General features: G+C 60.1%; 1 protein-coding gene across 1 annotated transcript; it reads left to right on the top strand.

Moving 5' to 3' along the window:
- Positions 1-5633: 5633 nt before the first annotated feature.
- Positions 5634-12809, top strand: MYLK2 (myosin light chain kinase 2). Its single transcript, XM_053958573.1, has 11 exons — positions 5634-7174; positions 7296-7606; positions 8537-8642; positions 8839-8932; positions 9055-9164; positions 9347-9488; positions 9676-9746; positions 9972-10100; positions 10401-10553; positions 10923-11055; positions 11399-12809. Exons 1-11 carry the CDS (start codon positions 5634-5636, stop codon positions 11477-11479), a joined length of 2871 nt encoding a protein of 956 aa, XP_053814548.1. The 3' UTR covers positions 11480-12809.
- Positions 12810-15961: the final 3152 nt, after the last annotated feature.

Here is a 15961-nt window from a genome sequence, read left to right as displayed (position 1 = left end):
ACCAGCCTCAAACTTCAGTGCTGGGATTAAAAGAGGAAAAGCCACCCACACTGGAATACAAGGATTCTTCAAAAAATTTAAAGGTTTTATGCAGTTAGTAACTGGAGAACGAGAGGCTTGGGGGAAGTGTGTTGGCACTCAAGGATGAATGACCCTGTGGCAGTGTGGGTCCTTGGAAATGGTGAGCTCAGGCATGGCTCCATTCTGCTCAAGTTTCAGCTTTTTCTTCCCTTCTTGCGAGGATCTTTGTGTAGCTGTGGCAGAGGTTGGCCCAAAAGCTTGATCTAATCACCTAGTCTGCCTTCAGCCACATTTTTCTGATTTTGCTGATAGCCCCGTGTCACTGAGCTGAGAGTTACAGGACAGCCAGAAAAAAATGCTGTCACTGCTGCTGTGACAATTTGCAGGAATGACTGGAGCACAGGGACATGTCAGCATCCTCTTATTGAAAATGAAAATCCACGTGATCTGACCTGTCTGTCTTAACCCCATTTCTGTCATGGTGGGGCTGTTCCATGTGATCTGCTACTGGATGGGGACATCACAAAACCTCAGATGTGCTGTCAGGGAGCCCTTGTGTTTCCTCGAGTACCAGCTCTGGAGAAGGCAGTGTGTGGGCAGTAGAAGCAGCAAATATTTATGATGAGTCAGGGGGAAGCTGGAATGATGATGAGCTGCTGAAGAATGTGAAGGCAAGCAGGATCATGAGGCCGTGGAACTGGAGCAGCCACCGATGCCTGAAGGATGAAGCAGCTGGATTTCCCTGATGGCCCTACATGGCCTCTTCTGCCTTGAGAAAGGGATTGTGTGCCTGACAGCTTGGCAGTATTTTTTTCCCTAATGGTATCATTTGGGTCTAATAAAAGACATTACATCTTCCCCCAGACACGGCCTCTTGTATTCCCCATGCACTGCAAACAGGGGCAGGAGCTGTGCCTCCACGGGTCTGGGGTGTTTGTATGAGCTTGGAGTCACCCACCAGGTTCTCACGGGCTGGAGTGTGGGACCTGTTCTCTTAATTAGGAGGGAAGTGGTGACATGGTGGGAAAACTACTCTAGTGTATAAAGTATAAAAATCATGTCCTGAAGGAGCTGGATGTTTGAGAGGATGGGATTTGGCCAAGGCTTCAGCAGGAAAATGATGGCAGGTGATTTTTCTGCTGGGGAAAACAAATTTACAAGATAGGAGCAACAAACTGGGATTTAACTAAGTGCTGTTGCAACACCTCCCTTTAGAGTCAGGGTACTTTGAGAAACTGATGTAAAATCTTGTGTTCTCTGTGTGGATTTTGCAAAAACATTTTTGTATTCCAGTACTCAAAGCTCATCACCCTTACATGCATGCCTTGAGAGCAAGGACTGGGAGGAGGAGAGAGGAGATCTGGATACAAAATCTTCGTCTGCTCTTCTAGTTGGGCTGTACTCAATTTGTCATCAAAATAATCTGCTGAACACAGACTAGGGCTGGAACTTAAAGGCAGCCAGTGTTTTCCTGGACTTTCATGTTGATTGCAAGATCAAATTATCTGGTGAATAAAATCTTATGAAAAAGCTTGATGATGCTCTCAAAACACAATTTTGCTTCTCCACTGGGAAACCTTTGCAGCTGCTTGTGTGACCTAGCCTGGCAAGAACTCCTGGACCTGGGCAGGTCCTAGTGCTCCTGCTGGTGGCCACATCACTCCGGATGCTCTTTTAATGATGGTGGGGTTTTTCCTTGTCTTTCCCCATCATGCTGACACCTGTCATGACACAATGGCAGCTCATGGTGGAAGCCCTGGTTCTGATGGAAGCAGTTAAGCCAGGCAGGCCGGCTGGTTTGTGTTTCAGCAGCATGGCTGGGATTCAGGTGGGGATGTTGTTCAGCCTTCCCTGCTGCTCGATTTAGCTGGGGTGTAGGGTTTCCCGGGAATGGGCCGGCTTTGCCCCCGCAGAGCCTCCCTTCCCAGGGTAAACGTAAAGGTTAAAGTGTGCTGCCGCAGTTGTGACAACGGTGTCGCCAGGGAACGGCGTGCTTGAGGCGCTGCCAGATAGCCCCAGGACAGGCTGTTTCCCAGCTGCAGCCAATGTAGGCTCTGGCTTCTGTTCCTGAATGGGAAGGGAGGAAAAAAAACCCCAAGCCCCGGCTGAGAAGCCTGGATGGTGGTTGGTTTGCAGAGCCCCAGGTCGCTGTGCTGCTCTTTGGGCGTGTGGTTTTGGACTAAGGCATCTGAAATCCTGGGGTGCAACAGATACTGCCCTTCAGTTCTACAATTCCTTCTTCCCAAAGGTCTGATTTCAGCTTATTTCTCTCTGCCCACAAATGAACTTTATCTGTGATAATGCCAAACTGTGGAACCCCTTTGCCTCTGTAAAGCCACTGCTCCCCAGTACCTGCACCCAGGGCTTTGCTTCTTCACCTTGTGCCAGGAATTTGTGCTCAGACCAACCTTGCTCCCAGGGAGTGTGGAAGACTGCAAGCATCCCAGGAAAGCTGGCTGGTGTCCAGCTGCTTGCTCCTGCTCTCCTTGGAGAATTTTATCCCAGTATCCACCACACCAAGAGCTCTAAGGGGGCTGTGGGGCATGGCTCTGGCTCATGGGCTCCTGCCTCATGCTTGGGCATGGATGTGCTTCTTCCACCTCGGGTTTGCCAGGAGGGTGCAGAGCCAAAGGCTGGCGGAGTGGTGGCAGTATGTGCCTGAAGTGACACTGGTGGCCTCCAGGTGCCTGGCAGCCCTCGGCTGGAGGAGGAGAGAGGCAATTCCAAACTGTATGTTGGCGATGACAGTCGATGGGCAGAGGCCGTGCTTGGCCAGGCACAGCATCTGGTCAGTTATTCCTGACTGTAGCCCTACAGTGGCCAAGGTGGGGGACTTCCACTCATCACAGGTGTGGTGGCTGTGCCAGGGCTGGGCAGCGTGTGTGTTATTGTCACCAATAACTGTGGCTGCTGGTGATGCTCCAACCTCTGCTTGTACACAACTGCATCAGTGAGCTGGAGCTGTGTGCCTGCTCCTGCATTATCCCTGCTGGTCCTCATCACATTCCAAGTCCTGCCATGGATTTCAGGAAAGGAGCTGGCCTGGTTAAAGCCACAAATCCCATCTGTGAAGGCTGGAGTGGGACAACTCTGTATCTGCTCAGGAGTCCCCAGCGGTGTTCCACTGAGCAAGTGTTGCTCTTGCATTGAGGTGTTGACGGTGGGTGCCTCAGGCCAGGGCAGGGACAGGTGGGACAGCAGCACCTCAAGGACAGAGGAACAGCTGTGTTCCCATCCTGGCTTTTCTCAATTTCAATGCCACATGTAAACCACTGGCAAAGTCTGACCCCAGGCTGTGGCACATAGATGCTGGTGGCTCACTGGGAGCTGGGATTTGCCAACGTGGAGCAGCAGCACTGCCTGAGCAGTGTTGGTCCTCCTGAAAGGTGCTGCAGGCAAATCGAGCACTGCTCTTGGAGGGCTGCTGCTGCTTGTTGGTTGACTCAGCTCCATCATGGGTGGCACTGGGCAGAGCAGCCTCCCCACCTCCTTTGCTGCTGTAGCCTCCAGCCCTGCCACAGGTAAGGTTTAAACTAAGGAGAAAGCAAAGCAAGGTTTCAGCAGCCAGGTTTGGTGTCTGGCAGGACCTGAGCTTTGTGTGGCTGTGGGGTGGGGAACTGGGAGGCAGGACCAGGCTGGCAGCTGACAGGGGCTGAGGCTGGAGGAGCCCAGGGTAACCTCAGCCTCCCTGGGGACACCTGGCCAGCCTGGGCCTGGGGAGAGTCACACTCCTCCAGAAAATGCCAGGATTCAGCCCCATGCAGTGCCTGAGGTGTGTCCTGGGGTGCAGCACCCCAGAAAGAACTGGCAGTGCTGTGCTATGGGCATTAGCACCCATATACACAGCCCAACCCCTCTGGAGCCTCCAGCTCCTCTGTTTCTTTCCCTGATTCCCAAAACACTTGATTTTGCAGAAAGTCTTTCAACTGTTCCTAGGGAAGGCTGCAGCTGCTGGCCAGTGCCCAGCTCCCAGCTGCTGTCCCCTTCATCAAGGCCCAGTGGCAGTGCCCAGAGGTGCCACATCATACTCACAGAGCGCAGGGTCCTTTGGAGCTGCTCTCCCAAAGGGCCAGTGCCAGTGGGCAGAGCTGGCCACAGCTCACCAGCACAGGGACCAGCACCATCACCAGCTGCTCCTGGCCACCATCCCCGTGGGTTGGCCAGTGGCCACCTTGTGTCACCTGTGGGCACTTTGGAGGGCCTTAGCCACCTGAATCCTGTGCAGCTCACCCAGGCCACCCCCATGGGATGGTTTTGGGGTGCTACTGCGTCTAGTGCCAGCCCTCCCTGTGGTGCTGTGCTGGAGCAGGAGGCAAGTCCATCCCTTCCCCCTGCCCCTTGTCTGTGTGTCCCCAGCCCACGGGGGACAGGCAAGAGTGGCGTGTCCTTTGAACGGGCTCCAGCAGTAACAGGTGCTGGGAAAGGCGAAGTGGGCCGGCTCCCGCTGCTGTAAAGGATCCTCCTCTGCCTGGCTAATCCGGCTCCGTTACACCCGGGATAGAAGAGGCTGCTCCCTCCGGTGCTGCCACAGTGCGGATGCTGCCCCCCTGACCACCCACTGCTCCAGGACCCAGGTAACGGGGCCGGGGGGGGTCTCCACGGCTTCTGACTTGGGGCGTGGTCATAGGGGGTCCTGCGGATAGTGGAGCCCCCAGCCCTGGGAAGAACACCTCCATCCCCACAGGCTTCCTGTGCTGAGCTGTGGGATGTGGGAACGCTCTCCCAGGGACTGCTCTGCTCACCTCCTGTTCCAGTAGACCAGCAAGCAACTTCCCTGTTACTGGGATGGTCGCTGCTGGGTTTATTCTGGGGCTGGGCTGTCCCGGGCTCTGGACGGCTACACAGGGAGGTGTTTTGGGACAGGGTGAGGAAAGATGACCAGGCACAGGAGAGTAGTGGAGCCCAGGGCAGAACAGCCAGGGGATTTGGGGATCGGGTGCTGGGCTGGAGGCCAGTGTAGGTACAGGTACCAACAGGTGCCCTTGGCAGGGCTGGTTACCCCTGGGCAGGGGCACGAGCAGCACTGGAAGCTGCTGGGTGAGGGGTTTGTGGCCCCTGAGCAGATGGGGTTTGCCTGCATGGCTGGCCTCCTGTGTGGTTCAGGGGGAGCAATGGTGCGACTGTGCCGGGAATGCTCACCTCTCCTGATCCCCACTGCCAGCCCGGGGCCAGAGCCGCTGTCTCCTGCCCTGCCATGGTGGGATGTGGCCTTGAATTGTCACCCTGACCGCGCCGCGCTGGCTGTTTGCACGTCGGAGGCCCCAGGCACCCGGTGACAGGTGCCGGGGTCAGGCCATCGATCAGTCACCGCGGGGCAGATATCGGGGCACAATGGGACGGTGCCGGGACTGGTGGCCACGTGGGGTCCCGGGATCGGTGCCACCAGCCCGGGAGCCGCCGGCTGGGCGGCGGGGGCACAATTCCCGGCTGCATGGCAGCAGCTCATCCCTGCAGCAGCTCACCCCTGCAGGAGCAGAGCCGCTGCCGCAGTCCTGCCGTCCCCTCTGCAGGGCGTCGGGTCCGGCGAGCCCTCAGCTGCTGCTTTCTCTCCCGCAGGAGCCTCGCCAAACCGGGAGCACCGCAGGGCAGCCGCCTCCTGCCTGGAGTGTCCCATGGAGCAGGGTGGAGGCGCGGGTGGTGCCGACACTGGGGGGGCTGGCGGCACGGCCCCCCCCGAGGCCGAGGGCAGCGCAGAGCCTGCAGCTCCCCAGGCTGCCCAGCCCCAAGGGGGGACAGCGCCAGCCGCCACCGTGGCACAGGACAAAGGCACAGATGAGCCTGGGCAGGAGAAGGCTGGTGGAGGGACGACAGAGCCGGAGCAGGAGACAGCCCTGGCTGCTCCAGAGCTCCAGGGTGGACGGGAAGCAGTTCCAGGAGAGGAGGCCTTGGCTGTGCAGCATGACGGAGGACAGGCAGCGTCTGATGAAGGGCAGGCAGCATCCACCGGGGAGAAGGTGCTGGCTGCCACTGAGGCCCAGGGTGTAGGGAAGGATGAGAAAGAGAAGCCTGGGAAGAAGAAAGCTCCAGCTGCAGGAGAGCTCGAAGGAGGAAAGGCTTCAGCTGCTGCAAAAGATAAGGATGGAGGGAAGGATGAGCCCACGGAGGGGAAGGGCCAGGCTGTAACTGAGGCACAGGATGGAGGAAAGGACAAGCCCAAGAAGGAGGAAGCACCTGGTGGGTCAGGGGCCGAGATTGGTGGAAAAGCAGAGTCCACTGAGGAGAAGGCTCTGGCTGCAGCAAACTCTGAAGGAGGGAAGGCAAAACCTGTGGACGAGACAGCCTTGGCTGCAGCTCAGGCTCAGGATGGAGGCAAAGGAGAGCCTGCAAAAGAGAAGATCACAGTGGTTGCAAAACAGGAGGTCCCAGCCACTGCTAAAGCTCTGGATGAAGGGAAGCAAGATGCAAAAGCAGAGCAAGTCCCAGCTGATACCAAGCCTGCAAAGGAGAAAACCACAGCTGCTGCAAAGGAGAAGGCCCCGAATGCTGCAAAGGCTCAGAGTGGGAAGAATAAAGAGGTAAAGGCAGAAAAGGCCCCAGCAGTTAAAAAGGCTCCAGATGGAAGCAAAGAGGAGCCCACAAAGGAGAAGCCTCCAGCTCCAGTGAAAGAAAAAGCCCCAGATTCAGTGAAGGAGAAAGCCCCAGATTCAGTGAAGGAGAAAGTCATAATTCCTGCAAAGGAGAAAGCTCCAGATGCTGCTAAGGCTCAGGATGGAGAGAAGGCAACAGCAAAGGCAGAGAAAACACCAGCTGAAAAAATGGCTCAAGGTGGAGGCAAAAAAGAGCTTGCAGAGGAGAAGTCCCCAGCAGATGTGAAGGTGCAGGATGGAGGGAAGAAAACTACAAAGGTGGAAAAATCCACAGTTGCATCAAAGGCTGGGGATGAAGGGAAAGATTCTAAAAAGGAGAAGGTCCTGGCTACTGCAAAGGCTCAGGATGGAGGGAAGAAAGCTGCAGAGGTGGAGCCTCCCACACCTGGAGCAGAGGCTGGGGATGGGGCTGTGGAGCCCACGGAGGCAGCGGCCATGGCTGTTGTGAAGGCTCAGGGTGAAGGGGAGGAAGTGTCCAAGGGGACAGAGGGACAGCCACCAACGATTCCTGAGGCCCCACGCCCTGCTCTGCTGCAGAGCCTGAGCTGCCCGGCTGCCTGCCACAGGTACCCACACCCTCCTGGGATGGGGGGATCCCCCTCGCTGCTCCAGGGAGCCCTGGGTCTCTGGGTGCTGGGCTCGGGAGCCGCTGGCTGGGCTCTGCTCACCTCCCACTCCTGCTTCCAGGGAGGAGCGGCCCTGGGCAGAGGTGGCAGAGATGGAGACAATAGAAGAGGAGTCCACGATGGTGGGGCTGAAAGAGGGTCCGACAGAGCCTGGCTCTGGCCCACCAGCCCTGGGGGACCTGCAGCCCCTGGAACCCCCCAGTACCCCTCAGGAGAGGACATTGCCCAGTGCCACAGCGCAGCCCCCGGATCCTGCTGGGGTGGTGGAGCAGCCTGGACCTGGGGTGCAACCATCTTTGACAGAGGCAAAGCCACCCCCCAGCCCCTACCTCACCCCCGACTTTGGGAAGGAAGACCCTTTTGAAATACTGGGTAAGGTCGTGAAGTAGCTGCCTTTTCCTTATCCCCCAGACACTCTGTGGAGTGACAGCTGGGGAACCCCTGGCCCTGTCTGCTGCCCACACTGCCCTCTGTGCTGCCAGCTCCTGTCCTTGGCTTGTCACCTGCCCGGTGGCCTCCGAGCTCCCCTTTCACTGTAAACAGGGCTAAATACGTCACGTCCCTTCCTGGCCTGCTCTGGCCACGCTGACTGTGAGGAAGAGGAGCCTGGGGAGTGACAGTGACTGTCTGGCTGGTGGCAGGGGACAGCATGTCCTCATATCCTGCACCACTGTCCTTGTGGGGATAGCAGGGCTTGGGGGCAGTGGGTGCTTTGTGGGGATCCCTGTGAGGCTGGGTCCTGCTCTCGTCTGGGAAAGGGTGGCTCAGGAATGTGTGCACAGGGTGCTCCTGAGTGGGATCTGTCCTGGGAGGGTGAGCAGGAGGTGGTGGCATGGAGGGGGATTGGCCTAGAGAAGGTGACAGATAACGACATGGCCTGGAAAGGGTAAATGTGACATGTGGGCTGGTGGGGGTGGCTGTCATCAAGTAAGGTGGGTGCCATGCATTAGGATGGGTGCCATGAAGGAGGGTGGGTGCCATGGAGCAGAGTGCCATGGAGGGGAGTGGGTGCCCATGGAGCAGGGTTCCATGGAGCAGGGTTGGTGCCATGCAGCAGGGCAATGCTGTGGGCAGTAGTGAGGATAATAACCCTTCAGGGGTTGCTGCATTATCCAGTGCAGCCCCAGCCTGGGGCTGTGAACCTCCGGCTCACAGCCCAGCACTCAGTACCTGGCCACATCCTCTACCCACAGGCTTGGCTGGGTGCCTGTTTTCACTCCACATCAGGGCAGCCCAGGGTACCCAGAGTCGGGTCCCCTGGACTGCAGATTCCCTTCTCACCTCATCCTTTGTCTTTGGCAGACGATGTCCCTCCGCCGCCAGCGCCCTTCGCTCATCGCACCGTCACCCTGCGCTCCGCCAGCGTCAGCTCCCAGTTCAGCCTCAACTCCAAGGACATCCTGGGGGGGTAAGGAGGGGCCCCAGTACTTCTCCTAGCACTGTCCCAAGCTGCCCTCCAGCCTTGGGCAGTGGCCTTGTTTCGGTGGTCGTGATGGGTGGGTGCCTCGGGCAGTGCAGAGCAGCACCACAGTGCGGTGTGAGGGTCCCCAGCAGCCCTGGGTGGGGGCACTTCTCCCTCTCTCCCTTCCTCCTTCCCTCCACAGGGGCAAGTTTGGTGAAGTCCACACGTGCACGGAGAAGGAGACGGGGCTCAAGCTGGCAGCCAAAGTGATCCGGAAGCAGGGAGCAAAGGACAAGGTCTGAACGATGCCGGGCAGGTGGTGGCAGTGTTACACTCTGTGTGCCCTTGGTGTGGGGACACAGCCTGTCCCAGTGGCACAGCCAGGGCTGACACGCCTGCACTGGGGCTCCTTCTGCAGGAGATGGTGCTGCTGGAGATCGACGTGATGAACCAGCTGAACCACCACAATCTCATCCAGCTCTACGATGCCATCGAAACGCCCCGGGAGATCATCCTCTTCATGGAATTGTGAGTGCCTGTGCCTGCCTTGGGGCTGTCCAACCCCAAAGTGCTCCATCCCACTCTGGCTCTGCTCAGCGCCCCCATGGTAGAGCTGGGCCAGAGTCCTCAGGAGGGCAACGAGCTCTACAGGAGGATGGCTTGGGGCAGGGAGTCCCCCCAAAGTGACCTCATGGTGCATCCCCATGCAGTGTGGAGGGTGGTGAGCTCTTTGAGCGGATCATCGACGACGACTACCACCTGACGGAGGTGGACTGCATGGTGTTCGTCCGGCAGATCTGCGAGGGCATCCGCTTCATGCACCACATGGGCGTCCTTCACCTCGACCTCAAGGTGCGGGGCGGGGGCTGACAGTTGCAGGGCCAAGGGTGACAGCAGGACACTGGCTAGCTGTGGGAGGGATGCCTGTGGATCAGCATTGCTCTGGTGGGGGTCAGCTGCAGGACCCATGGGCTGCTGGATCTGTGCAGTGGGGATGTCCTCTCTTGGTGGTGGGGCAATGGTCATCCTGTCCCCACAGCCTGAGAACATCCTCTGTGTTGCTGCCACCGGGCACATGGTGAAGATCATCGACTTTGGGCTGGCTCGAAGGTGAGGTTTTCTTTCTCAGCTCTGTCCCTCCTCCCTGTTCCCCTTCCACCCTTCATCTCTGTGTGCCTTTGGGTACCAGGAGCCCCAGGACCTGCTCTAGGCCATTATTTTGGCTACAGCACTCCCTGACTAGCTGGGGAGGGCAGCACCTGCTGAGAGAGGGGCAGTAGTTTGGGGGAGCAGCCTGTCCCCCTTCTGCTGACTTGCACCCCTCCTCGGCTGCAGGTACAATCCCAATGAGAAGCTGAAAGTGAACTTTGGCACCCCTGAATTCCTCTCCCCTGAGGTGGTCAACTACGAGCAGGTCTCCTACTCCACGGACATGTGGAGCATGGGCGTCATCACCTACATGCTGTACGTCAGGGCTGGGCAGGGGCTGCCAGTGCCACGCTGGGGACCTGTGGTGCTGGGGCACAGCTCCTCTGGGTGCAGAGTTGTCCCCAGGCACCTGGCTGCTTGGTGGCAGGTGGGGGGTCCTGGATGGGGAGATGGCTGTGTGGGGCTGGGGGGGAGGAAGAGGCTCAGCCTGGCTTCAGGCAGGACAGTGGCAGCACATCCCTGGAACATCCCTGGCTGGACTGGCTCTGTTCCAGGGGGGTCTGGGAGGTGATGAAGCCTGAGAGCACCTGACTCCTCACCTCTCTGCACCCCCAGGCTCAGCGGCCTCTCTCCCTTCTTGGGTGACGATGACACCGAGACACTCAACAACGTCCTGGCTGCCAACTGGTACTTCGATGAGGAGACCTTTGAGAGTGTCTCCAATGAGGCCAAGGACTTTGTCTCCAACCTCATCATCAAGGATAAGAGGTGTGAGGCTGGCAGTGGCCATGGGGTCCTGGGATGGGCATCCCCAGAGCTGGCTCGGGTACCACATGCTGCCTCTTCACCAGGGCCAGCAGCATCCCCTGGGTCCAGGACTGAATTAACCCCATGGGGCTCTGCCCCACTCTGATTGTCCCCAACAGAGCCCTGTATCCCTGCAGGGACACCTGTCCCCAGCAGGATGTGCTGGACCCCTCAGCATCCTGCCCTGCCCCACCAGTCCCTGGGCACATCCTTCCATCTGGTTCTTCCCTGCAGGGCTATGGGGTTTTGGGGCTCTGGAGTGGCTGGAGATGGGGGTGGTAGGGGGTGAGGGGCTTGATCAGGGCTAATGTGGGCTCATCTTTCTTCCAGTGCCCGGATGAGTGCTGACCAGTGCCTGCAGCATCCCTGGCTCAATAATCTGGCAGAAAAGGCCAAACGCTCCAACCGGCGGCTCAAGTCCCAAGTGCTGCTCAAGAAATACGTCATGAGGCGGCGCTGGAAGGTGCGGGGTCCGGCAAGGGCATGAGGATCAGCAGCTTCTGAGGGGGCTGGGAGGGGGCTGCCAGATTCTGCCTGTCCTGGTGGATGGCATCTGGAGCATGGAGAATGGCTCCATCTCGCTGTGCTGCTGGCAGCTGGGACACAGGGCTGGGGACCCTTGAGCGTGGATGCCCCTGAGGTAACACCCCATCAAGCATAGGTCCCTTTGTGGTGGTCATTCCTGAGCCCATCCCAAGAGCAGCTTTTAGGGGCAGGAGTAGTGTTGGGCCCTAGAGCGGGGTCTGGCTCAACCTTTGGTGCCACGGCCCTTGCCAGATGAGAATTTTTCCTCTTCCCTTTCACAGAAAAATTTCATTGGGGTGTGCGCTGCCAACCGCTTCAGGAAGATCACCAGCTCAGGGTCCCTGACAGCGCTGGGCATCTGAGCTGGGCTCCCAGGAGAGCCGAGGCCAGAAAGGAACCACTTGAGAGGGACCCCCACCAGTCTGGAGCAGCTCTGTCGAGCTGGTCCCACTGCACTCAGGACCACATCACTGCCCAGTCTCAGACTGTGAGGCTGCTCCAGAGTGAAGGTTTCTGATCTCAGCTCTGGCCCTGGCCTGGCTGCGTGATGCCTGACCTGCAGCATCTCTGCTCTGCTCACACTTCCTTCTCGTGCCCTCGGAGGAGGAAGGCCATTCCGGTGTGATCCTGCTGCCTCGGCCACCTGGTGCTTGCTGCTTTTTGGACTCAGAATGTGCCCTCTCTGCCTGTAAATGCCGCAACCCTGCCTGCTTTCACTGCCGCTGGCCCCTGCACTGCCCGGCCTCCCTTCCCAGCTCTGTGGCTCGGCGATGATGCTGGAGGGCACCGCGGACCCTCACCCTGGTGTTTTGGCACCGGAGCCGGGGCTCAAGCACCTCCTCCTGGCCAGCTGGGCATGTGGGAGCGGAGCTGGCCCCGAGCTGCTGCTCGCACAGGAAGGGAGGAAGCAGCAAGCACGCTTCCAGCGGCGTCCCCAGCTGGGAGCCAACGAGGAAAGAAGGAGGCTTTGTGTTCCTCCTGCCCTCCCTGCCCTTCGGTTCTGCCAGCGGGGGAAAAACACAACCTCTGCTTCACCCGTCCCCGGCAGATCGCGATGAGCGAGGCGGGCTAATGCAGAGCAGCTGGCCCGCGCTCCCCGCTCCGGCCGGCACCGCTCACCCGACCACCAACACAGCGGAACTGCTCCGCCGCTCCGGCCGCGGCCGCCAGCTCCCCGCCCCGTGCGGGGGCTCCGCGGGACCTGCTGGGACTGGGGAGAGGGGTGCTGCTCCAGCTCCCGTGCCTTGTCCCGATGCCCGTCCTCTCTGCCTGCCCTGCTTGGGCCTCCCCGGTGCTGCCAGAGGATGGGCATCCCCTGGGATTTGCAGCATCCAGCCTTGCCCACTGCAGGAGGGGATGGGGGTTGGCAAGAGGTCCCCCAGCTTTGGCTTTTGCCATGGCTAAGCCCCCCCAAGTCAAGGCTGTGTGTTTGCTGTGGGGCTGCCTCTGCCCTCTGTGCCTGTTGGAAAAACACTGGGGACAGACACGGGGAATCATTGCTGCTCACCCCACAGTGGCTGCAGCAAGGGAAGGGGCTTCAGCCTTGTCCCCACCAGGCAGAAGCCACGGCTGGTGGGACCCTGCCTCATAATGGAGCCCTCCACAGCGCCCACCTTCTTGTAAATAAATGTACAGGTCTGCCCACAGCCCACACCTGCCACTCCCCAGGGGGCTGGGGAGGCCCTACTCCCACCTGTGGGGCCTGACAGTCACAGGATAAGTGAGATGGGGAGCAGAATCTCATCTCTGTGGTAGAGGGGAATGGGTCCAGGCTGTGCCGTGGACAGGGACCACCTGGTACATCCTGGGCAGGGCTGTGCAGGCATAGCGCCAAGGGTTTCTGGGCTACACACCCAACAGCTCTGAGCACTGGGGATGGGGGAAGGGAAAATGACGGGATGGATGGGTGGATGGATCAGCTGTCAGTCAGATGTGTCCTCACATCTTCAGCATCTGCTCATATTGGGTGGGATGCCCAGGCAAGGGCAGGTGGGTGCTGGTGCCCCTTTGCCCAGGGGAGCTGTGGCTGGCCCTGCAGTGGTTAAGGCTGCCAGAGCCCAGACTCCGGCTCCCGCTGCAGGCGTCCCTCCCAGCCGCTTCCTGCCGGCAGCCTTTGACCGGTTCCTGTCGGTGACCACCCCGCAGGCCTGGACGCCAGCGCAGCCCCATCTGGTTTGAGTTACGCTCCACGGCGGTGACGTCTCCTTCCTGTCTGGCCCCAGGAGCCGCGCGTCGCCCCGGTCCCGGCCCTGGCCCCGGACGGCCACAGGGGCTGCAGGGCCCTGCTGTGGGGTGGCCACGGGGCTTCCAGATGGACCATCAGCCCCGGACATTCCTGGCACCCTGAGCTGCTGTAGGGGATCAGTTCCTAGGCTGTGAACACAGCCCTGTGTGTGCACATCTGTGGTAGAGGGATGCATAGACACCACCAGCACAACCCAGGGTGTGGGACCCCTACCCCACAGCCCAGTTTGTTTTCTCCAGTCCCCTCCTTCTTACCCTGGGACCCTACAGAGACACACACTGGGGCTGCATGAGTGGGGCCACAGGGCTGACACCCATGGGAGTAGCTGTGATCCCATCCTATGCTCCCAGCTGACAGCTCATGAGCCCCTGAAGTTGCTTGGAGTGGACTGGACACACTGGGTCCAAATTCTCCTGGTCCAGCACAGGCCACGGCGGCCAGGTCCATCCCTTATGTGTGGGGTCCTCATCACCCCCACGGATGCACGGTGCAGTCTGGATGTGCACACGTGTGTCCTCAGCATCCATCCCCGGAGCGTGGAGCAGCACACGTTCCCCGTGCACCCTGTCCCTGCGGCACCCACCCTGCCTGCAGAAACAAGGATCCCCGCAGGCAGTGCAGGGAGGCGAGGGGAGCGGGCAGACCTCCGGCGCCTGGCAGCACCGCCGGCAGCGGCAGCAGGTTCGCCCCGTGACCGGGTGCAGCAAGTCCCGGCCACGGCACGGCCCAGGATGGGAGCGGGCGAGCGGGCGGGGGATCAGGCCACCCACAGCGAGCCGGGAGCGAGCCAGGGAGGAGGCAGAGCTGGGAGAACAGCGGGTCCGTGACCGGCAGTCAGGGTGAGGACGGGAAAAGGGAGCACTGGGAGAGCGCATGGCTCTGATCTGCACTCCCGGGCAGTGCGGGACAGGAGTGCCCATCCCTAGCGGCTGCTGCAGTTTGGGGGACAGTGGGATGGGCCACACTGCTCCCAGCACAGGGACCCCATGTCGGGCACAGCATGGGGCCGGGGCCGTGTGTTCCCAGCCGCGGCGGGCGATGGGCCCGGCCACGCTGCGTGGGAACCAGACGGCCCCTGGGCACGGCTGCGGCGCTCGCTTCCTCCCGCGCCCCCGGGGACCGTGTGAAGGAGGGGGCTGAGGTCAGCCGCACTCACTGCCGGCCGCTCCGGAGACGCCAGCATGATGTAGGCGCTCAAATATTGTTTTCCACTGGGTAGGGGGGAAAAAAGGGAGAAAAGAGAGGCCCGGGGCTGAGTGGCAGTTCCCGATAATGAAGGGCGGTCCCCCTGCCCTGCCCGGGGCTGGGACACAGCCATGGCCCAGCAGCAGCCGTCTGCGGGCTGATAACAGAGCTGACGTGGCCGCGGTGCTCCCGGTCCCCGAGTGACGGCAGCGTTCCTCCGTGCCAGCACGGCCCCCGCAGAGACCCCCGAGACTGGCCAAACTGGAATTCCCCTGGCCTTGGGGAGCTGGGGGGACTTTGACACAAATTTGGTCCTCACATCAGCACATCAGGTTGGACAGCCCCTGCCAACCCTGTGTCCATCCTGGGGCTGACTGTGCCATGGGGTCTGGGTGTTGCTGCTCCTGGGGAGCTCCCTCTCCCAGCCTGGGGTTGGCAGGATGGGGGGCGCAAGCACAGCCCCCCACTTTGCCAGCATCACTCTGGCCCCACTCCTGTGCTCAGAGGTGCTGACTCGGGTGTCCCAGTGCTGTGTGGGAAGGGGCTAGTGGCCAGGTCTCATCCTGGGGCTGTGTGGGGACCCTGTCCACTCCAGTGTCCCCCAGTTGGACCAGTTGGGGCATATGCCTGTGCCCAGCCCAGTGTGAACAGCGGTGACTCAGCTGGTGCCTCTTCACTGACAGCCACCCTGCATGATTCAGTTCAGAGGAATCCACTTTCCGGGCTGTTCCCATCAGAGCTGCAGCCCTTGGCACAGCCCATCTTTGGGGCTGCCCTGGTCTCGGAGTCTGCAGGGACTAGTTGGAATTCCAGCCAAACACTGACACAGCCACAAGCAAGGGCAGAGAGGGGAGGGAGCCCTGTCCCCCCCACAGCAGAGCTTCCATGCTGTGCCACAACCCCTGGTGCCTCCCTGCAGTCTCTCTGGGGCAACACGGGTCCATTTGCAGGGCACCACACTGAGGCTGGTGCCCTTGTGCCACGTGTGACATCCTGTGAAAAACCGAACTTGGAGCGGTCCCAGGCCCAGGGAGGTGACAGTGAGGCTCCACTGGGGGATAACTTCTGCTGCAGCCCATCCCCCTGACCCCCAGGAACAAAGTTCCCTCGTACTACCATGGGATGGCGCTTCAGGGGCTCCTGGCCCCACACTGTGGCAGGACCTTGTCGCCAGCATCTCTCTGGGACACAGGACCTGGGTGTGGGTGCCCTGACCAAGGCCATGTCCCGTCCCCACATGGCCTCACCATTCAGTCAGTGATCACTGATGGAGGGACTGGTGGGGATGGAGGCTGGCCTTGGGCACATGTGTCCCCCACCCAGCACCTGAGCTGGGGCTGAGGGTCCCCAGCTTGCCCCTGCCCACTGCCCACCTCGAATGGGGCACAGAGACCACAGAGGCAGCGTTGGGGAA

The sequence above is a fragment of the Vidua chalybeata genome, chromosome 17 (assembly GCF_026979565.1).
Source record: "Vidua chalybeata isolate OUT-0048 chromosome 17, bVidCha1 merged haplotype, whole genome shotgun sequence".
NCBI lineage: Eukaryota > Metazoa > Chordata > Aves > Passeriformes > Viduidae > Vidua > Vidua chalybeata.
The sequence above is the reverse complement of the archived record's forward strand: the minus strand, read 5'-3'. Positions and strand labels throughout refer to the sequence as shown.